The sequence below is a fragment of the Phasianus colchicus genome, chromosome 3 (assembly GCF_987193195.1).
Source record: "Phasianus colchicus chromosome 3, bPhaCol1.hap1.1, whole genome shotgun sequence".
In the NCBI taxonomy this organism is placed as follows: Eukaryota; Metazoa; Chordata; class Aves; order Galliformes; family Phasianidae; genus Phasianus; species Phasianus colchicus.
Window position 1 is genome coordinate 51,996,544 of NC_143438.1, and position 24,069 is coordinate 52,020,612.

The following is a 24,069-nucleotide window of genomic DNA, read 5'->3' on the forward strand; positions in this document are numbered from 1 at the left end:
ATGCTGATATCCTATGTGTTGATGCCATCGATCCCTTAGGATAGCAAGTTTGATGGGTAGTAACCCATTAGGAGAAAAATATATTTTTGAATATTATTTTACATATATACAATATATATATTTAACTTTCAATCAAAATATAAAGTTTTCCAGTGTAGTCATCAGTATTTTTTATTTTAACATGAGAAAACATTTCGTATCTCACATATGCTTGGTTCAAACGTTAAAAATTAACAAGGTATTTGATATCCACCAGTAATATCTTTGGTTTTATTTCTACAGATCTATAAGAAAACAAAGAAACAGAGAGAAAAGCTTTCCTACTCCAAAGCAAAAAAAAAAAAAAAGTAAGATCTCAAGGATGAAACTATCATTAACGGCACTAAGTTTTGCTTTTTAAGCAACCACAAAGAATAGGAAGTAAAAACTAAATGGAAAATAGTATCACTCTATGAACGTAGTCTAAAGAAAAAATGTTCTGAGTCCCTTACTTTTGATGTCTAGTAGGTAAAAAAAATATGCCGTATATTTAATGTGTTACACTCACTAAATTTTGGTAAACTTTTCCCCCAGAAAGCAAGAGGTGGAAGAATCTGTTGCATTCAATTCCAAAATACCTAATAGCACAAAAGTAGGACAGCCACTTATTTACAGTTTTTTTTTTCAGCACCATGAAAGACGTTTATCTTTTTATACACGTTTCTGCCAATGTCCTAAACTTGGGTTCCAGCTGATCTAAGAAGTCAAGTGCCTCTTCTTCATGCTGATCACTGCAGCAGCCTACAGAACCAGCCAAGGATCCTTTTCCTTCATAGTTATATGAAAGGAGATAATCTTCAGAATGTTTCTGTTCTTCATCCTGTCTGCATAGATGCACCTTCTGCATAGGAAAAGAAAATATTATTACTTTCTTAAATTGTTATTCTAAAAGTATTGCAGAAAAATAATTTTTCTTTTGATTTACCTTTCATTGATTAATTTTTAATCAGAGTGTGTCCTCTAATGGATTCCTACATACAAAAAATGCACATGATTGGTCTATATCATTAAGATTATAAAATATAAATATTAATAAAGAAATCATTTCTACTAATTACGTATGTAACAATAGAAGAGGAAGAACCTGTTTAAATAACCAGTCAGATAACTACAATCCACTCAAAACTGAACAACTGATGCATAAAAGTAGTTAGACAAGTAGTGAGAGTGAGTTTTTGATCCCCAAAGCACAGAGTAACTACATTTCGAATGCTGTACATACACTCCTACACCATTGCTAAGATAAGTATCATGGTGTAAGTTAGCACAAGCAAGCAGTTAGAATAAAAGCAAACAAATTAACAAAAATAAACTCATAAAAGCTTAAGTAATTATTATCAATGAAGTTAAATATTCTAATTAAAAAAACGCATACCTTTTACAATTTAAGCCATGAAAAGAAAGTTATCTATGCTTATGTCTCAAAATATATAAAAGGACTTCTTGAAAGTGAAATATTCCAAAACAGGATGCAGACAAGCAAAAGAAAAGAAAAACAAGCAAGCTAAAAAAGAATAAAACAAAGCCTTTCTAGCCCAAATGCCTTTCTTGAGAAGACTACATACACTGATCATAACCCACACTCTAGGAAACCACTGTTGGAATACTTACTTCTCCTAAACGAGGATGTGTGAAATTATGCCATTCTGAATAGGAGTATCTACATGTGTCCACCATAGCCTGTCCTCCTCCTCCTTCTTTGACTGATCCCAGCGTCTGATGTCCACCTCCTCTGACTGATTCCAGGGTATGCCCTCTTCCTTTTACCATTTCAAATGTTTGTTGATCTCCTGTTTTTATTCCACATCCTACTTGATCAGTAGTTTGTAGAGGAATTATATTGTGATCCTAGTAAAAGATATTAACAGTGGAGAAACCTTTGTTTTCATTATTATTTTTACTGTATTTTTTAAATTAAAAAGACAGCAATCAGAAACTCTCCATGCTAAAAACTGAAGTGCTCAGTTTCGCAAAGTGACATTTTGAACAATAAGCCACCGTTAGAACTGAAGTCTATAAAGATCAATAAGAGGTCTTCGGAGAAAGATATTAAGATGAGACGAAAATCTGTAGTTGGATATGAAACTAGATCCCACAACTCAATCATTATCCCGATGAAAGGTGCACTATAACCCACACGTTAGTTTCTTACAATATTACATAAAATGTTTGGTTTGCAAAATCAACCACCTGTAATTTATTAGATCAGATATACAGTCATATGAAGAAGTTCATTCTGTTTTATTCATAAAGTTTGCATATCACACGAAAAAAAGGAGAAATTAGTATGTAATCACAGAAATTATACACTACATTATATTTTATAAGCAGTAATAAAATTGACATTTGTCATCATTAGAAGAGATTTTCTTGGTTTTCATGTTAAGTAAGCTCAATGGTTTTTAAAGAAATCTTTTTGTCGGTGGAGGACAGAAGAGAAGGGATATAATTACTCACAATGATTTTGTGCTAAATTTAAAATTCCTTTTCCAAGGAACAGTAACAATGTTTTGCACGCATTCAACATGGGCAAAAAAGCGAACTCCCATCTAATCTTGTTTTAAAAAGTGACATTATAATTTTCAACTAGAACTTCCAACTCAACAGTTAAAGTTTGGAAGAATTGTTAATAGCCAAGAAGCAGCTTCTGTAATAAAAAACATTATTTATTTTAAATATATACAGTGCTAATAACTCTGCCTGAAGTAAGAATTTATGAATTCTTGTAAAATACCAAAGCATATAAATGATCCCTTTGTTCATTGCTTATCTCCATTACTAAATCACTTATTTGCTGATAGGTCTCTCCTCAGACTGAAATACAATGGCATCATTACATGTTTCTACATTGAAGTAAACGGACAACTTACCATCACTTCTTCTCCTGGAGCTTCTGTATTTGAAATGATTAAGTTGTGATTGGCGCAATCATCAGTCACTTGCCTGTGCATTACCCCAGCACCACAACAGCCACAAATCGTAATTAGGATTACTACAAAGAAGAAATAAGTGAGAAAGATGCTATGAAGTTTACTTACTTATCTGCTTTTGTCTGAAAGCAAACTTTGTTGTGTTAGACCTAAATGCTTATGTATCAAATGTCATTAAAAAATAATACCGTGTATGAAAATGCCCATACTCTAAAGTGTACAAATACATACTGTTTTTTCAAGTGTTACATGGATTTGACACTATAGTGAAACTGTTGAACTGTAAAATATATTTTGATTTCCCCAGAATAAATGCAAGCTTGCAAAATGCAACATTTTGCATTAATAAAATACAAAAACAAAATCTAGTTGAAAAATCATATCTTATGCCTATGTGAGATGTGTACAGCATACATATTTTGTGTATGGATACGCAGTGTCAAATTATGCCTTAAGTAATATGTTGGCTTAGGGTCCCAGTATCAGAAAGTTCTGCTTCACAGAAAGGATGACAGGAATCCTGAAAGATTTCAAGTATATTACAGAGTGATCAGAATCAGAGTGATCTTTATACCTTGAATTCAGCTTACTGTTCTTACAGAAATACTCTGTGTAAGACTCAGATTCGTATAAAAGAATCAAGAGCAATTTAACCCCTCCAAAACTAAATATTTCATTCAAATATTTCAGCAAAAGAAAGACATGGAGCTCTTGGAACAGGTCCAGAGGAGGGCCACTAAGATGATCAGAGGGCTGGAGCACCTCTCCTGTGAAGAAATGTTGAGGGAACTGGGCTTGTTTAGCTTAGAGAAGAGAAGATTCCGAGGAGATGTCATTGCAGCCTTCCAGTACTTGAAGGGAGCATATAAAACAGAAGTGGGAACAACTATCCAGGGTGGATAGCGATAGGACAAGGGGGAATTGGTTTTAAACTGAGACAGTGGAGGTTTAGCTTAGATATTAGGAGGAAGTTTTTCCACACAGAGGGTGGTGACACACTGGAACAGGTTGCCCAAGGTGGTTGTGGATGCCTCATCCCTGGAGGCATTCAAGGCCATGCTGGATGCAGCTCTGGGCAGCCTGGTCTGCTGGTTGGCGACCCTGCACACAGCAGGGGGGTTGAAACTCAATGATTATTATGGTCCTTTTCAACCCAGGCTATTCTATGATTCCATAATGACAATGCTCTCGTTAGTTTTTAGCTTAAGAATAAAGAAATCCACAAGGAATAAATCAGTTCTGCCTAACTGCTCACAGAGCAATCCTCTTTAAATATATAAGCTTCTATGGAAATTGCCTAGGAGCCACTCTGAAGCTCATATAGCTGCTGCAGCTATCAGCAAGATTTGCACCAGTGATTCTAGTGGGTCACCTCCTAGTGCTGGCAGATGTGAAAACAAAAACTGTAAAAACACTGAGCACAGACTACACTAAGTAAAGCCTAACCACAATAAAGCAACAAGTATATCTCGGGTGGATGCATTCAAGGGGCAGGGACAAAAAGCTACTCAACATCTCACACTGTTCCCCTACTCTGCATCCTCACATCTGATAATTCCCTCCTGGCTGTGCCATGAGTTCAGGAATTTGACTCATTTAGATAAAACACAGAACTATCTGACCTCAAACAAGTGAACAGGTCCAAGTGATGTATGTAAGTAAGAATAGCTAGCTGAAATTGAGGAGGGGCAAGGCAAGTTGTCCATCTCACTGGTTAACAACAATATTGACTTGCTCAGAATCTTTGTCCCTGAGCAACTTCAGTAACACAAACTGTACTCAAGAGTTTACTCTGCTATGGAAAAATCAAACTTTTCCTTCAACATTATGCTGGCTCTTGTAAAACTTCTTGTTAGATGCAGTGTCTCGGACTCTATGATTTAATCCAGAATGCATTAAAGGTTACAAAAAAAAGTTAGGAAATTGATTTTTGCATTCTTACAAATAGAAATGTGCATGCCAAAGTCAGCTGTAAACTTCCCCATGAACAAACTGCAATACTCACCTGACAGCAGGATCCAATAATTGCTATAAATCCCATCCCCTTCTGGTTAAAACACAGAACACAATTTTTTGATCTTGCTAACATGAACACGTAGAACATCATAAAGTGTTCTTTTAAGAATAATAAGCAAAAATACACACACAAACTATGGGATAAGATGAGAGCTAGAAGCCTTTGATATTGATACAGAGTACGTGCAGTAAACTACTGATTAGAGTTACAGAAGAGTCGCACAAAGATGTCTGAATCAAGTTTGAGCAAAGTGTTTTGTACTTGGTAAAAAAAAGTATACTTACAAAGCAATAGCAGTGATCCCAAGATCATTGCAAGGATGGCCCACACACCAAGAGTAACACTCCCAGCACTACGAGGAGCTCCACAATCACTTGGAGTAACACAATCACAGTAGTTAACTGTAATTTCACTGATTCCTTGCCTTCCTGAACTATCAGATACGCTGACAGGAATAGTGTATGTTCCAAATGGAATATCACCCCTTGGTGAAAGATACACAGACTTTTCTGGGGAAAAAAAACCAAAAAGATAGTGTTAACAGTATCTGAAGTCCCACTGTCACATCTGGGCTCTAAACACAATCTTTCACTCTTACAGTTAAGCCAGTATCAAATCCATATTAGTTAGTTTAAAGCTGGTTTTGACTGATCAGTATTGACACTGAACTACATGCAGAATGTGATATTTTTAAGAATTTATACTTTCTATGCTTTCTAAACAGTAAAACTGAAAAGCAAAACCCTCATATATTCTCCTAAAAACATTTAAGTTAAAGCTATGAAGTCAACACAGTTCACTACAGTAAATTACACTGTTTAAGTATGCTAGTAAAGACTGTCAGCAGAACTGACATATATTAAAAGCACTTCCAGTAACTGGAAAAAATTAATCCAAATCTCAGTTTATATCTCCTCCATTCTTTGGTTTTGTTGCTATATCCAATGAGAATAACCATATTCAGTGGGAAGTGAAATCCATTTAGTCTACCGCTCTGCTTAACAAATTAAGTAGCCAGTGACCACAGCTGAAGGGCAAAATAAAACTGAGAAGAAAGTTCCAACATACCATTGTGCCGTGTTATCTTCCACATGGAACCCAAGTTACGGTCAGTCATGCGATAGACTAAGGGCATGCTGTAAGAAGTCTCATCTCCATCCCCTGCACTGAGGCAGATTGGTTTTCTGTCTCTGCACATTATATAGTCAGTCGTAATAATTCGTGGATAACTCCTGTCGCATGGCTGGATGACAACTTGAAGGGTTCCAGTGCCTGTTTTGCCATCTACGAGATAAAAATAATTATTTTGCCATTTAATACTAATATTCGTTCATTTCTTTATTTCTAGTCCTAATTTACACAATGAAGTATCATTAACTGTAACAGCCAAGCTGAGAAGGTGGAAAGCAGCCATGGATTTGGCCTAAAGCAGAGAGGGCCTTTTTTTTTTGGCCACTTCTCATCTTTGCTTGACTGATCATACAACAGAACACTTTGTTGAAAACTGCTAAATGGAATTAAAAAAAAAAGTTGCAAGATTGGCAAGGAACTTGTATTTCTTGTATTTTCTAGTGACAGAGATAAATTGCCAGTCAGTGTCATTCATGTGCTATCCTCAAGTGGGTAAAGAAGGGAAAAAAAAAAAAAAAACAGGAAAGATGGAACAAGGTAGAAGAAAGTCTGCAATTGCAAGTTTGCCCTCTCTCATGGGTGACAAAGACAGGACGATTTTTCAAGTTAAGTCTGCACTGGAAAAATATAAAAATAAAAATCTGAATTATCAAATCCTCAAGGTGAAGTGCATCTTTTTATGTAGTTCAGGATCCCATACAGAAATCCCTTGACTTGCTTTGAAAATTGCCTCTTTTCAGCTGTGTAATCTGGTCATAGTTAATTGCACCAATACGTATTGGTACAAACAGAAAGAGTACTACCAAATTAAGATGTCCCAAAGTTCCATGTTTTGTGTGTGGACAGAGTTTATTTTGTTGTTCACGGGCATCTTACATGAGTACATACACTGCTCTAACAGGAGGATGAGTAAAGAAGGGTATAAGAAACAAGGTAAAGGAGGCTATGACAAACTGAGAGACAAAAGCAGAAAGGGAAAACTTCCAGTATTTTTGCTCCTGGAGGGAGAATATGCTTCTCTACAACCCATTGCTCCCTCCCCTGGAAACACTGAACCCTTTCAGATACGGTACTCTTCTTTCAGCCATGAAGTGCACTTTATCACCAAAGCCTACATGTAAGAACTGAATCTATCCATCCTAATCTGAATTTTTTCTAATTTAAGAACAGTAAATGCTTGTGTGTTGTAAAGAAATTATATCAAATTTACTTCTTAAAAGTATCACCAGAAATACCTAATTGTATATAAAATAAGCATGATATATGTTTCTACAACAGAATCTCTAAACAATTTAAATTGGTGTAGTTTACATGTAATTTTAATATCTAAGCTTTGGAGACAGTTATGATACCTAGCTGTACAGCAACTTCTCAAGATATGTTTTTTATTCCAGCTGATGCTTTAGCACAGGAAGGATAAAAATAACTCCTGCCATTGGAGGGTAATAATATTACCACAGCAATTGATAAGAGCCATCCCAAAAGTAAGACAACAAGCTAAGCGTACATCAGGTCTGAATCAATGTAGCTGTAGCTATGCTAAATTTGCACAAGAAATTCTTCTACAAAGTACAGATGATGATGACAACATTTAGTACTCACTTCTGTCTATTGCGAGGACTGTGATATTGCATTGGCCTCGTTTGACTTCTCCTAGATCTCGGTCCAAGACTCTAACAGTTCTGACTTCACCTGATTTTTCATCAATATTGACCCAGTTACACTGTCCAGGTGGTATTTTGTAGCTGTTAAGAATAATTTCCATGTTTAGATGAAGATCTCAAATACACACGCGAATATTTACATATACACACATGCCTGCACAAATGCATGTATTTACATACACACACACACGAACATTCCCCCTTCCAATACCCCTCCTTGCTTTACTCCAAATAAACTAGTAGACAACACTGTTTCATACCAGATGCCTTCGCTGTTTCCAGTTTCTGGATCTTCTGCTAGATATTTCCCAATATTTGTCCCAATGTCATCACATTCACTAGCGTCCATGCGGAAGAAACAGGGTTTAAACACTGGTCCCTCATCTATATCTAGGACATTCACTGTAACAGTGCAGGTGCTCTGAACAACTTGTTGTGAATGTGGTGCCAGCATGTAGGGTGCCTCATTGTTGACTGCAATCACGAGGATCCTTTGCTTGGCATTTTCATAATCCAGCCCCTGAAACAGAGATACAAACATATAAATACACAAACACACAAACGTTTTCCCCTCCTGCTTCAAATCAATATAAAACTTGGCACTGTTTTCTCTTAACTGTTATTAAGTAAAACTGTGTAAACTTATTTACAAAAGAAATCAGTTATCACTCTGGAACATCCAGCTTAAGACACAGTAAAGGGACAAGACATGAACAATAACCATTAAACAAGTCACGTTTTAAGTTTATCAAAGAAAAGAACCTGCAAAATAGTCCCTAATAAGGTAATCAGCATCACCATACATATTTAGATGAATATTCTGCTAGTGAATTACCAACAGAACTGAAATATGAACTAGACATGTGGAAGGACTTTCTCCTCCTAGACCAAACTGGACATATTTTCTTTCCAGGACAAGTCAATCATGCTTCATGCCAGCACCTACATTTATTTCCCGGTAAAACAGCATATGCTGCAAATACATCTTAATTTGTAGGGCTGACGAGCAAGTATCTACAAATGTAACTCTTCAGATACATTGTCCAAGGACATCTTATGCCATTAATACAGTTATCTATATCCTGAAATTATAATACACTCTAGTGTACTACAGATCTACGCTACATATAAGAAAGTACAGACACAGCTTTATCACAGAATCATAGAATTGCTAGGTTGGAAAAGACCTCAAAGATCAAAGTCTAATTGAAACCTAACCATAGTACCATAACTCTAACAACCCAAATGAAAAACTTGAATGATTATCAGCAACAACAAAAAAAACATGATAGCTTCTCTACTCTTATCACTGACACCTTCAAATGTTAATATTAGCTTTCTTTGTTCCTTAATAGTTACTTGTTATTGCACAGCTCTTACAGATGTCAAACAGATGCTAAAAGGCAAAGGGAGTACATACAGAGCAAAACTTCTATCTCACATCTGCACCTCCAGAAAAGCAAACCTATAGTCACTACTCTGAAAAACAAAGCCTGGAAATTTTTAAGAGAAGGTAGTAAATTTAATCACCTCCCAGAAAGAAGATGGCTGGAGGAGGTGCTCCTCACCCCCCTGTTTATACACACTCTCACTTCTGTCAAAAACCTGTCCATGAAGGATAGGTTACACCCCTATATCTCAACAACTGAAACCGTGGGACCAGGAAAAGTCACTATGCTCTGCTAGACGGTGAAACACAGAGCAATAATTCAAATTCTGCACACACACGAGGAGTATTCTGAGTTCTACGTTATTGGTTTTAAAAGCAACAACTAAAGATAAAAATGTTGCTCTACAAAGTCCCATTTTTACTTACCTTAACAACACAAAGTATTCCTTCATTTGTGTTTCTGTCTGTTGTAATTTCAAAAGTGTGGTCGTCATTTCCTCTTATAATTTCATACACAGCTGTGGAGCCAGGTGCTCCAAACTCATCGGCATCAACAACAGAAATTCTCAGGATGTCTACATTCACTCTGTTTTCTTCCACTTGTGTTTCATACTTGGAGTTATCAAAAGAAAAATAGTTAATTTTAAGTCATAGAACACCACTTCGGGAGTGAACAACACTGTAATTAAAACTTTAGACCACAATGCTGCACTTAAAGAACCAATTTACCACACCAGTATAGTGACTTATTTCATTTCAGTGCATTAACATACTTCCCCCACATCTCCCTCACACATTGACTGAAACATGAACCCTTTCCTACCAGCATAGCTCTCTCTTACTCCCAGCTATCAATGATGTAAAGCCTGGAATTCTCCTTCCAGGAAAGGTAAGTGAGCATGGTTCTCTTGAGCATCTGCAGCTGATGTAACTTATCTATGTACAGTGCAATTAAGAACAGCATTAAAAAATGCCACAGCTTAAATAAAAAAAAACAACATATATATATATATATATACACACATATATAAACATATATATATATATATATATATATATATATATATATAAACAAATCGTAAGAACTTGAAGAAAGGCAAAATACATCTCTACTTGGATGACAATGGACCAAAGGGCTTTATTTATATATATGTATATATACATATATATAAATACATATATATAAATAAAGCCCTTTGGTAATAAATACATATATATACATATTTTTTTATAAAGAGCTGTGTCATTCTGTACAAGCTCAAGAAGCAGGATGAGACTGGTTCTGAATTAATATTGTTGATAACCTACAGTAGCAGGAAGAAAAGATTATGTACGTGTATTATGTACATGTATAGACCTGCTCTTCTTCAATACTGTATTTTACCCATTTTCATACCAACATCTTCTACAGCATTTCAGCTGTAAATATGCTTATTGAGATATACTGAGTTCTAAAAAGAGAAATTAACTTAGCAATTAAACGTCAGCTTTGTTTCCTGGCAAAAACTTTTGAAAGCTAGCAGCCAACATTTTTTTTTATGTTAAAACGTGAATGAAGAAGGGAAGATAATGAAATGAAAATCCCTGCATCTACTTAATTGACATTAACACAAGTAGTCAGTCAGAGGCTGGTCAAAGGTAATAGGGTCATGAAAATGCTTAGGAGTCAATCTGTCTCTCCATCCCTACCCCTTAAAAAAAAAATTACAAAATCATAATATGGTTAAATTACAAGATTTCTATGATCACACGTTGCTAGAAGTGAATTACTCACGTTAGCTTTCTCCCAACAGTCATATTAGACCACTGACTCAAACAACTAATAAAGCAGCAGGTCTAATTACCAAACAACATAACAACCAATATGGCATTCACAAAGGTCTATGTTGGCATCAACTGTCTTGAGACATTCAAAATCATACTTGAAGGAACATCCATAAGGAAATTAGAAAGGTGATAAAAATAATTTCTTCACCCTTTACAGACACTTAATTTACGAAGACTTACTTGCAACTGTTTAAAAGTTGGTGCATTGTCATTTGTATCTTCAATCTTAATGACAGCTGTCCCTGTTGTGCACAACCCGAAAGGCTGACCTGCCATATCTCTCACTTCAATTAATAAAGTGTACGTGGACACCAGCTGAAAAGAACAAAAGTAGACAGAAGTTGGATTTTTTTTTTTTTTTTTAAGTACAACAACAGAAATAAGTGTTTTATTCCTGTTCTGCAACTCAGCTCCAGAGTGCACTGTTGTATTTTGCAGGCGACAGGACTGAATCTGGAGCATCTTCCCTACAGTTCCAGAAGGAAAATGAGTAAAATAGTGCTGAGCAGCACTCAGTTCAAAATCTGTTAGAAAGCATAAGCTACATCCTGCATCAAATAAAGCTCTCCAGAACATCCACAAACACCTCTGTTTCCCAGTATCTGATAGCTTGGAGGACTCAAATGATGTGCCCTTATCTGTTCTCTTTCATTCTCCCCTGCAGAGCATTCTCCCACATTTCCAGCACTTTCAGTCCTTGACTACTTTTCATTAAGCTTATTTCTCTCAAATCAGTGACTTGAGTCACTACAACAGAATGTCTTTTTTTGAAAAAAACTTACAATACCTGAGCAACCTAGGAAATTATGGGCTGGACACAAAGAAGGTACTTGCAAATCAAGACAGTAACCCCCCTGCAGAATACCTGAAAGCATTAGGTTTCCTGGGTAAAAGAAAAAGATCTCCTGTTTCACTTCATAGATTTATTGTTAAAAGATAAGTAGTGAACAATTTCAAACTTTAATTTCTTCAGCAGTCACTGTCACTGCTTCCTTAGCAGTTACAGTATTATTCAGTCACTGCATTTTTCTCTTGCTAGAAAATCTGTACCCGATGTGCCTGCAAGTGCACAATTTTGCAATTCACTGTTAATGTGGATTTCCACCCACAAACTAACAAATGTTCCAGACTACAATTAATTTTATCCTAAAAAATGTGGTTGTAGCATTTTTTCTTTTCTTTTTTTACTAGAACATCTATCTTACGCTAGAAATATTATTTCGAATCACATATGCCTGTTTTTCTAACGCAAAGAATCTCTCACATAACCTTTTATCCAAAAAACTCCTAACATGATAAAAAGTAAAACCTCTCTGTGCTGCTTATTTGAAAGCTAACCAACAACAATAAATGCATTTGTTGTTGTTATAAGTGCATTTATCTCAGGAAACACTGCATTACTGGTTAGATTTTACAAATTTCTGTTGAGTGCAGGATGACTGACTACATGCAGTAAAGTTTGTTCATCTTCCCTGTAAAGAAGCAGGCAGCATCTCATGTGGAGCTTGACTAGGAGGAAAGAGCAGCCATGAGATCCATGAACAGAGAAAGAGTAAGAATCCACAGCTCTTCAGTGTTGAACAGGAGAGGAGCAGGAGATTCCCTACCAAGTTTAGCTAGAAACTTGGATAGACAAAGAAAGAGGCAACAAAAATTCTTTATCTGTTGATTCTCATGCCAGGGATTGAAGCGAGATGTGTGCATTAAATCTAGTGCTAAATATACTTCAGGAAATATCACCTCTCTATCCAGCTGTGGCGATAACACAGTAATGACACCCGTGTCACCATGCAAAGAAAACGCTGGGGTTACTGAAGGAGCTTGTGACACAATGCGGTATTTCAAAGTAGTATGCAGAGTATACGGCTCATCTCTGTCCTCTGCAGTCACTGTTCCAACAACTATACCTGTGAACACAATACAGCAATTTTAAGTTACAGAAAAAAAACTACAAATAGGTAAACATTACTTGAAGAGGTATTTCTATTTTGGATTGGTAAAAACAGCTACTCTCTGTTAGGTTTAAACCCAAGTGGTATTGAAAACACAATTAAAAAAAACACAGTATGGAAAATATGATAATAGTGTAAAATTGACTATTTTAATCTTCTATTTCTTCCTCCTTCTCAAACAATGTTGCAATTATTGACAAAAGAATAATCAAAAGAAATATAAATGGTCTAGATTTCAGCTACTTCTAACTGAACACAGCTGAAGTGGAGGTTCAGTGATTTCTGACACAGTCAAAATTGCAGCACTGCCTCTTGGGGCAGGTTGCTTACCCAGTCTGGACTTCACTGTTAACCCATAACTCAACCAGTTGAAAGTAGAAGAGGTCAGAGAATTAAATGCCACTGATGCTTTGAGAGTGAATGTGAAAATACTGCCTTCTTCTCTGTGAAGCATGTCAGACTCTCCTAACTCTATACACCCAGTCCAGGATATGGCAGGAATGGCAAACCACTACCTTTCCATTCTTTCTCTGTGGCCAGCCTTTTTCCCTGCTTTTCTTCTTTGTAACATCTGAATTTAGCAACAGGCAAATCCCTGCCTTTCTATGAGCATGGGTGGAAACAAGCCTTTAATGTGTTCTCAAGAAACATTTAGATGTGGTACTAAGAGACATGGTTTAGTAGGGAAATATTTGTGGTAGGTGGGCAGTTGGACTAGGTGATCTTCCAAGTCTTTTCTAATCTTGGTAATTCTATCATTCTTTGATCTTCTGCTGCACAGACAGAAAGTGTCCTACTTTAATTCAAAACCAACACATGTAATCTTAAATCAAAAGTATTTCACACCTTCAAATACCACTAACTTAGTTCTGTAGGAGACTATTCTTTTAAAATTGTTGCTCTGTGCTGTTCTTTGCGATCAAAGCATTTAATGGAGGCAGTTCATTGTGGATAAATTTTTAAAAATGTTACTGTTTAAAGAATACTGAATCATCTCTGTTCTAAAAAAAATTGACACATTATTTTTCACTTTTTTTTAATGCTTTTTTGAATTTCTGATCATTTAAAAAAATTTTTTTGAGCTGCTCTTTGAAAATTCAGTCTTTGCTGTAAAGAAATATTACTTCAGAAATCCCACTGAACTGGACCAAACAACACATTACTACATAATTGAGATGAGTAATGGTAACTGTGCTGATCAGTTTGAAACAATTCTTACCAGGCTTGGAGTTTTCAGGGACACAAAACTCAAAAACATCCTGTGTAAAATATGGAGCATTATCATTGTCATCCTCTATTCTGATTGTATGCACAAGGGGTACCTCTGGTGAATAACCATCTGGAGTGCTTGCAAAGCAAATGATCTGTAAGACAAAAATTCAGTAACTCATCTCATATTTAAGCACCATGAAGTATTATTACACTTTCAGCTCATTGGAGGAGTCAAGAAAAAGAAATGTACCATTTCAACTGTGCCCTCCTCAAAACCAGCCAAGCAGAAGGGGAAGTGATGGCAACACAAAAACTTGAACTGTTTTCAAATCTTTCCACTTTTCATTTCCCTCACTATCAGCAATATTTGAGTCACTTTTCCCACCCAACTTTCTCAAACATATCTCCAAGTCTTTTGAACACAGTGTTTCACGTATCATTGAAACAACTCCAGCACTACTAAAAATTCAGATGTAACTATTGCTACTTAGAACACAATCAAGAAAAGCAGCTAAACTATCTGTTACAACATACTTGTAAATACCAAAATAGGTAGTGCAAATTACCCAGCTATTCTGAAGCTGTTATTTCTACTAGCTGCCTTCTTACGCTTCTCAGCCAGTAGAGAGAGCACTCTACCCTGTTAACAAAACAGCAAGCTCAAAAGTAGAGTCATCTGGAATTTGTCATAATCTGTTTTCTACGCAGACCTTTTCAACTCTCCCTGAAAAACTCTGGGATGACTTCGAACTCTTCCTAGAAGTGATGCAAATCCAAAAGCACACTGCAACTGTGCTGTAATTAGAGCCTAGGCAGTGAAAAGCAAAGCTCCGATCTGAATAACCAGCTATTTCTGTATTTGTCATCTGTTTCATCTCTCCAACACCAGACACACCACTCTGAACAGACAGCTGATCATAGATCCTGTCTGCTCCATGTCTCCCCTGTAACCCTTTCAAACACACACACACACACACACACACACACACACACACGCGCGCGCGAGAGAGAGAGAGAAATAAAGGATGTAACTATATTTACATTATGGAGCCCAGTACCTGAAAACTTGGATACTGCTCACGATCTACTGCACGAGTAGCAAAGATATTTCCAGTTTCTCTTTCTATGTAAAACAAGCCCTTTGGATCTTGATCAATTCCTGGTCCACTTGCAGAATAATAAATGGTGTAGTTTTGAGCTGTATCTGACTGGACCTACAAAGAACACATTTTTAAACCCAAAGGTAAAACAGCAGCAGCACTCTAATACTTTCTATAATCACATTTGCAGAAGAAGAAATTTTCAATGACAAAAATAGAACTCAATTTATTTATTTTCTCTTCAGCAGCTTAGGCTTCTCAGAATAGGAAAACAGACTGACTTCCCTTAAGGTGTGTGGTGATAGGTAGTTAACTCAAACTCAAAAATTTGTTATCATCAAGCAATTAAAGAAATGAGAACATGCATGGAAAAAATATAATTTTGACATCTACTATTTCTAAAATGCTGCATTCATACACATTCATATACAGATGGTTCTTATTCATGCCTCTGCTCAAAAGATTTTAGTTTCAATGCATTCACTGAGAATATGACTTGTAATTAATGAAGAAAAAGCAAAGAAAAAGGAAAAAGAAAGCAACCTATAGCTTAGTCCAGGAACATGCCAATTTAAATAGCCTCTCCACATCATACTACCAGCAGAAAGGAGGTAACATCAGCAGTTATCTATTTACAGACAACCCCCTCCCCAAATACTTCCCTTATCTACTGAAAGCCAGAAGTTAGGCAGATAAGATTAGTAGAATGATTGCTCTGTACAGACTCTGTTATTACACTCATTTCTATGTATCTGCTACCAGTCATTCTGTAATCTAGAGAAGGCAGATGCATTAATGATAACTACAGTTCTTGTATTTCTCTTTCATGTCTGCTTGTTTTCATACTGTCAATTCTTTTCCTAATAACACAGCCAATATTCAGTCTTAAATTCTACAGATATTCACTCCAAACTCCAGAAAGTATACAGACAAGAGGACAAAATTTTATCTTCCCTGTATCTACTAAATCTTCTAAGCAATGTTATAGGATTTTTGTGGATTTTTTCCTGTTCAAACTACACACTTCATAGATTCATTGATTTCCAAGCAGAACTCTCCTCTCATAGTATGCCTTTTCTGCTTTTTACAACTGTAGCATGTTTTCAGTTGCTTCTATGATCACAAGTTATTTCAGCTATAGGATCTCAAGAAACATAAAACAGACAGAGGAAGACAACGGAGGAAAAGGAATGGCATCAGTGGACAATATGTGAGTGCTCGCTTCTGTTCTTCATACCTCATAATCATCACACAAAAGGAAGTTGCACTGTAAAATTAAGATCTGTATAAAAGGTACCTGCTGAATTTGTAGTGGGAAAGGTCCAAGTGAGTTCTCTATCATAACAGAAGGAATTGGGCCCCATCGCCTTTTGGTTCGCTTGAGAACAGTATCTCTAGCATGCCTAGTCTTCTGTGTGCGAGTCAAAATGACAGGTAAGAATATATCCACATAACTGTATACTTTTGCTTAACTTTCATAATGCTTTTCCCACACATCCACCCCATTTTTCCACACTAACTATCCGTTTTTCCAAGATCTCTATTTCTGACTGTGTGTGTGACAGTAATCCAAGAGATTTTTCATTCACTGCAAACAAGATCTGCCAGAACGCCTCAAACATGGCTTTTAAGATTCTTGACATTCCTTTTTAAGCTCCTTGTTAGCATCCCCTCTTTCAAGCAATCAGCAACTGCCACAAGTCCACACCACAGTGCAGACTGCACTGCCTGATTATTTGAATTCTGAAAATCCAACTACAGCCACCCAACATGAAACCATGCTCTGTACAATCACACCCAAAGAAGGAAGGTACCTTGGAATTAGAGGCCCACCTTTTTTTCATCTGTCTCTAAGTCAATAAGTATTTTCTTTTCTACATGTTCTTGAATATCTTTAAGTAATATGGTAAAAGTCCTTTTCTCATCAGATAAAGAAACAGCAGAGGTTGTATACACAGAACCATCTTCCAGAACTTTGAAACTCCCATCACTGGAACTGATTTGTTCTGCAGACTGAAGGCACTCATTTAAATTAACTGTAAGAAAAAAAGATTCAGACAATAACTCAAACAGTGAAACGATAACATCCATCTCAAAGAGAAAAATAATTCCCTAATTAAAATTTACTGACACACAATCTCTTTAAAAATCATGTCATGTGGCATTTAAGCAGTACAAATACAGACTCTAGAATTCATCCACGCACTTAGCTTGGAATGAGTTCACACAAATTTCCACTACTGCGCTTAATGAAAGTATTTCCTAAAGGACATGGGTGATTCATACCCATCTCTCAAAAATAAACTATTACTACACTGGTGGGATTCTTGAAGCAACAAGAGACAAACTAATACATATAAATGCCATGAACACTGCAGACACTTTCATTAGTGGATCAGTGGGTATTACATTTCTCTTGTGCTCTGCGCCCCACATAATCAGTGAAGATATTAACTAATGCAAATTCCCAATGGGGATATTACTTCTTGGAAGATTTGCCCTCAGGAGGAAAGCACTGACTGGGTCTATGTGATTTAGAAGCCTTGGGAGGACAAAGGCCTTTAAATTATGAGGCAGACTGATGAGAGAGATACACACTAACTCTAGAACAAATGATGGATCAACAATTTATTAATATTTAAAGGACAGAATCCCATGCAGTTGACAGGAAGTGTCAGGAAGTGTACTAAGTAATCTTAGTACACTTCTCAAGTACTCTTAAAGCATTTGCTGTAAATTTGTGGCTTAAATAAAGTTTAATACACGTCACTAATACACAGCAGTAATTCTTCACAACAGTGGGAGGGGAGGGAAGGGGGGCAAAAATCAGGATAGCAAAAATTAACCTAAATAACATCAAAGCACTAAGTAAGATTGATTTGGCACACTGAAAAAGATGTAGGAGCTTTCCTAAGCTCTAGATAAAGCAACTCTGCAACACACACGAAGGTGTTAGTGTTATGTTTTAGAATCAAATATTTTTTTCCTCTTAGCAAGTGCCAAAATAAAATAGTTTGGGTTTGGTGGGGCTTTTTTGTTTGTGTTTTCTTTTTTTTTTTTAACCAAAAAGTTTTAAGATAGAGAGAACTATGTACTAGCATGCCTCAATAATTCTTCAATGGTATCACAGTAGACTGAGTTTTTCAGTTTTTCTACAGCTATAAAATTCTAAGACTAAATTAGATTCAAAATTTCACTCTACATACATAGATAATGTTTTAAATAAAATAAATTTCCAAAAAAATGTAAGAACAGATGGAAAGCATAGTTTCAAACATGGCTCGTTTTCCTCCTCCATACTAAGTCCTCCATTTAACTGCTTAAATTAAATTAAACGTTTCATAGCCTTTCTATAGTGTTGCAACAGTATTCCACTCCCTTGTCAATCTATGCAAAGAAAATTTAGTTCTGAACAGAATTATCACCTCCTCACTTAAAGTGTATCATAGTGCTGCATATTGCAACACTGCATTTCCAAATATACCAAAACGGTTATTTTGTCTACAATGATTATGTGAAACAGCATTATCTTCAGTATGTCATTGCCTTGTGGGATCTTTCTTTTATAGTCTCTTATATATATTGCATAAGTCAGAAACATATAAAACTTTATTTCATTGAAGAAAATCCTGAGTTATTTTATTGTCATGCTACAATCCTACGATTACTCCCAATAAACATTCAAGGAACGCCATTCAAGCATTCCACTCCTAGTTAAAAGTTTGGGAAAAAAACGTTTAAGGTCAATGTTATGCAATTTCTTTTACAGCACTGTAACAATGTGAAGTTTACTTTTAAATCAAGTTTAATTTATTTAAATATAAACACCAAGAACACAGAAAACAGTTAAACTGCCATATCAGCTTTTCATTGTACAATCTAACAATAAGATCAATGTACTCTCACTTTAAAACTAGATTTCTCCAAACAGCAGCATTGCGATGAATTACAAGTGCACTGCATTTGGTCCTACTGTAGAATTTGGCTGGGGGTTGCAGGTTTGGAGTGTGCACCTCTGTTATCCTGAGACTCACACAGGGCACCTCTGAAACCTCAAACTCAGTCTCAGGCAGCGGTGAATGTAGCAGCTGCTATGCCACACCTTTAAAAGCCAACTTTTGAATAATGAACAAAAAAAGAGAGTGGTGTATTCTTTGGTCTCCCCTATGACTCCCCATCCCTTGGACACTGTACTCATCCAATACCAGACGCACCATCCCAATGGAGTGTACAGGCAGGATGCCTCTGCAATTCATCTCCTCAAGTGCCCTGAGCAGCCCAGCAGAGTTGAAATCTCACAGCCCAATTTCACTCTGGTCACACAAACAAGCGGCTTCTGGGCTCTTGGGTTGTGTGGGTTTTGCTTTCTTTTCTCCCTTCCCATTATCCAAATGATTACTCTCTCCTTCAAATGACTCTGTGGGTTATGGGTGCACTCTGGAATATTAAGGCACTGATCTGAATACTAAGCCCCAGAACTCTGAATTCTGAAAGCATTAAATATCATTTTAGTTTTAAAACGCACGCTGAAAGCTGACAAGAGCTATTTCTGCACAAGTCAAATGGATGCCCAGAGCTGGTGTTCAAACCTGTAACAAATACAGGGCGTATCCTCCACAAAAAGGCTGATCCAGCTGTTCAACTGGCTGTGCAATCATCCATTCATTTCATTAAATAAAAAAACACTCCTGCAGTATTAACAGCATCCCTAGAAAAGAGGCCGTGTTGTACTGTTACGATGGGCACCTGCAGCTTCTCACCTCTGCCAACCAAAGTGTTGGCCTCGAGAACAGAGGGAACATGAAAAGTAACTTTCTTGCAAGCGTCACAGCACAAGCTCAATACCTAAAACAAAAACAAAAACAGCAAATTAAGAAATTAGGGGGAAAAAAAAATACATCATATTTTAAATAACAACTACTGTTACTCAAGTTGCCTTTGTTTAGTTTGTTGTCGTTTTGTTTTTTGAAAGACAAGCAGTGGGTAAGTCCAGAAATCAGCCTGCAGCCATCAGGCAGTACAGCACGCAGAACTTGGGACTGGGAACAGGACCAAGCTCTGCACCTGTCCACCACTGTGGTGTTTTCCTAAAATCACAGCACTGGCATCAGCAACAAAGCTTCCCTTAGACTAGGAGACATCGACTATGCAATTACTTTCCTGTAAATATGAACTACAGCTCTGCAGTACACTTCCCCCAGCAGCGCTCTTGGCCAATTTAGGGCCAAAGCCTCTGAGCATTAAAGGTGAACCAGTCCTAACTCGGTGGAGTCGCGGTGATGCCGAACATTAAAGGGAGAAGTGTCTTATTAAGCCCACATGACAATACATCTCGTTTTGCATCTTCAAAGCACATTCTCAACAGGTTAAATCTCGCTTCAGCAATTAGATATGACATAAATAAAACGTCGTGGATGACAGCAGACCACTCCCATATAACCTGTTACAAAATGGGGTCCTCCTCGAAATTCAAATGGCGTGTTGTTAACCAAGGAGCAGATAACCAGAACTCCTTACCAGGATCATATAGAGGTACAAAGACACTCCTCAGCACAGAGTAATTTAGCCCCGACTTCAGATTTTATATATATAATGATCTAGTTTTTATCCACGTTTAAAATTGTAATCCAAAAAAAAAAAAAAAAAATCACACAGCCACTTAAACAGAAAAAAATGTAAATAAATGTATTCTGCCTTTAAAGTACATTCATTCTTCCAGGATGAAAGTGTGGCAAAAAAAAGAGAGTCTACCAAAAAGATCTTCAGGATTAAAGGTATAGAGAAGAAAAGAGCCAACGGTAATTCTGAAAACGACTTCTTTCTTATTTATATTTAAATAAAAATACTTGAAAATCTTTAAGGCATTAGCAAACCTTAGAAAAACTAAGATTAGCAGAAAAATTAAATTGAAATGGGGAGTGCAAGGATAGCATTAAAGCAATTTAAATGTTGTGTCTGCATCATAAAAGCTGTTTGTGCTGTTTTATACGTATATATATATATATATATATATATATATGTACACACACACACGCATGTGTATACACAGAGACATAAAAATATGCATATATAAAACACTCTTATGTCTTAGTCGGCACTAAGAGATATTTGATAAAACTCCGTCCCAACAGATACCATTTTTACATTACTAAAGTCACATAACCTTACTACATTGTTCTAAGATATTTTCAGAATCAGTGATGGCTAATATTAAAATTATAACGCCAGGACAGTCATCTGAAGAGCTACCAAAGGGCTAAACACGCTTAAATGATAAGATAGATAGAAAATACAACTATAAAACAGCTACCACGTCCTTTCACTTTATACAGAGAAGACACTTCAGCAGCTTTTGGAGCTAGGGTGTGTGCAGGCTTTCTCTCCCCTACGTGACAGGCAAATTTTGTTTTCCTTCTAATTAGCTGGATGAGTAAAACTCAGCCGCATTTCTATGAGATTTAATATGAATACCTCGGCAAGGCAGGAACGCACAGCGTGTCTGGAAAAATAGAGCTCCCGTATCTAATGGCACAAAAATAATAAGCTCGGTGCTCTGGTGCTACCAAGTATCTTTTTTCCCAGCTCAAAGTATCTCTGCGTGCTTTTGACCACAGCAGTGATGCAGGGTAAGGGGAAAAAAAAGGAAAGAAAAAGAAGAAGAGCAACTTCTCGATTCTCCCCGACAAAGGCCTTGCCACAGCTATGCGCTAATATAAATACAATTAATCCAAGGTACAGGAAACTCGGCACTGGCCCAACGAACCGCTCCGAGGGGCTCAGCGCACCGCACGGCAGAGAGACAACAGCTCGGGGAAGCGGCGATCGGACGAAACGCCGTTTTCCACCGCAGCGACCCGCTCCCACATCCCACCCCTCGAACGCTTCGCTCCGCTGCGCGCCCGCGGAGCAGTGCGGAACGACGCCTGGCCGCCCCCACTCACCAGGAGGCCGAGGAGGACAAGGCGGGGGGCTGCGCGGGCCATGCTGCGCGGCGGGGCAGCGGCGAGGAGTGCGTGTCCCGACGGCGGGCCGTCTCCCTCTGTCCCCTCCTCCCGTCTGCCCGAGGAGCCGGCCGGTGGGGAGGGTGGGACCGCGGGCGGCAGCGGCGACTTTAATTACTTTTTTTTTTTTTTTCCTCCCCTCCTTCCCTTTTCGGTAATGCCCGGCCCGGGCACGGCGCTGGGACACCCCGCCCGGCCACGCCCGCCTACCTGCGCCGCGCCGTCCCGCCCCTCCGCTCTCCGCCCCTCCCGCCGTGCCCCAGCGGCGCCGGCTGTGCGCCGAGCCGCGCCCGGGGAGAGGCCGGGAGGAGCCCCAAGACGCGCTCAAGTACCGCGCACGCGGCTCCCGGCGGGAGGATCGACCCCTTTTTCAACCATTTTTATTTTATTTTTTTTTCCAACCGCGTTTTTCTTTGTTTTGTTGTTTTTCTGTTCGGTGTGTTTCACCTGCTGAGCGTGTCTTTTATGTGTTTCTGAGTGGCTTCAGGTGAAAGACATTCAGTTGCACGCGCAGGAGTTGGGCTTTCTAAGAAGCACTGACTTTTAAAGGCTTACCACCTGAGCAGCAAGTTCTGTTTGCTTTCTTTTTAATCTGCCCATAATAAAGCACTTCAAAAGGAGATCAAGTAGATCCATCCATACATTTTAATATAATTTTTTTTCTTCATTCAAACAATCAGTTGAGCAGCAAAAATTCCACAAAACCTCTACACAGTGTTTGTGCCTTACAGCTGCTTGTGTTTTCAAGCTCATTAAAGAGGGTTGGTGGCCTGGTTGTGTCTGGAAGCATAGGAGGCCACCAATGAAGTAGGTGTCAAGATAGGGAGGGATGTTCCATCAGGCAGGAACATCCTTGCACATCTGTATGAGCATAAGAAATGCTGGATTGGCTGAAAGCACAGCAGTGCCCCCTGCTAGCCCTGGGCAAGCCATTTGGTTGCTTTTCTGCAAGCAAGTGCATCACATGCTTCAGTGCACAGGGGAAGCGTGAGGTGGATTGCAGTAGTTCTTTTGGTATGGGGTGCAGTGACAAGCAGTGTGTGATGCTCACAACCATGTGCTGCAGTACCCTATGGCACGTTCAAGCGGCAGCCTGGCTCTGCTGATGGTTGCACCATAAACACATAGCATTGCACCAGACTCCATCATACGGACTCAGGGGAAGCAGGAAAAAATGGCTGCAGTGTCAATTGGTTTATTTTTATGAGGCCTGGTAATGCCTGATTTGTCTTGAGAAGCAGCCCAGGCCGTGAAAGGTGCTAAACGTTTTAATTCATTATGCTCCATTGAAGTAATTGTGGACATTGAAAGGGAATGAATTTGTCTGGACCTGCAATTGTTTCCAAATGTAATAATCTAGAATACTAACCTTGTGGTCAGAAATTAGTTTCTCAAGCTTTTGAATTCTTTATTTAGTGTCAGTGTGAGACAAACCCACATCTGTGAGAATAGGAGCCTGGGGTCAGATGACCCAGACTGTCTATTCCAAAAGCCCTAATTAAAAACCTTAAATCTCTGGCCTGGCTCTGTACCACTCTTGTTTTCCTCTGCCACAGAAAGTCCAGCTCTCACAGTAATACACTGGACATATAGCTCCTGCTGCCACTGTTGGAGTTTAAGAGAAAAAGGGGCAAATGCTGATGGAAGAGAGATGCATGCAGGACTAGCAGTGAGGTGCGTCATGGTATCGTCAGTCCAAAGCTGTTGAAAGACTGCCTTACTCTTCCATTTTCTTCCTGCATGGGCCTATGGCCACTGATGGAAAAAGAACAACTGGGCCTTGTAAGCCTCTGGGTCTGATAAACA

General features: G+C 37.9%; 1 protein-coding gene across 1 annotated transcript; it reads right to left on the reverse strand.

The window, feature by feature from the left end:
- Window positions 1-381: 381 nt before the first annotated feature.
- On the reverse strand, window positions 382-22,354 carry LOC116242193 (desmocollin-2). Its single transcript, XM_031612836.2, has 16 exons — window positions 22,204-22,354; window positions 20,023-20,107; window positions 17,096-17,298; window positions 16,560-16,673; window positions 15,221-15,376; window positions 14,170-14,314; window positions 12,739-12,905; window positions 11,179-11,313; window positions 9,598-9,783; window positions 8,042-8,301; window positions 7,720-7,862; window positions 6,055-6,270; window positions 5,271-5,495; window positions 2,910-3,031; window positions 1,651-1,887; window positions 382-880 (listed from the first exon to the last, which is right to left on the reverse strand). The coding sequence occupies exons 1-16, from the start codon at window positions 22,243-22,245 to the stop codon at window positions 683-685; spliced, it is 2,634 nt and encodes an 877-aa protein (XP_031468696.1). The 5' UTR covers window positions 22,246-22,354; the 3' UTR covers window positions 382-682.
- Window positions 22,355-24,069: the final 1,715 nt, after the last annotated feature.

Bases quoted from the DNA above. Each gene is read 5' to 3' on its own strand.
- LOC116242193 (XM_031612836.2), bottom strand. From the start codon at position 22,245: ATGGCCCGCGCAGCCCCCCGCCTTGTCCTCCTCGGCCTCCTG. The intron at 16,674-17,095 runs GTGGGCCTCTAA...ACTCGCACACAG, and splicing joins TAGAGACAGATGAAAAAAAG to AAGACTAGGCATGCTAGAGA. The intron at 7,863-8,041 runs GTATGAAACAGT...TATTCTTAACAG, and splicing joins GGAAACAGCGAAGGCATCTG to CTACAAAATACCACCTGGAC.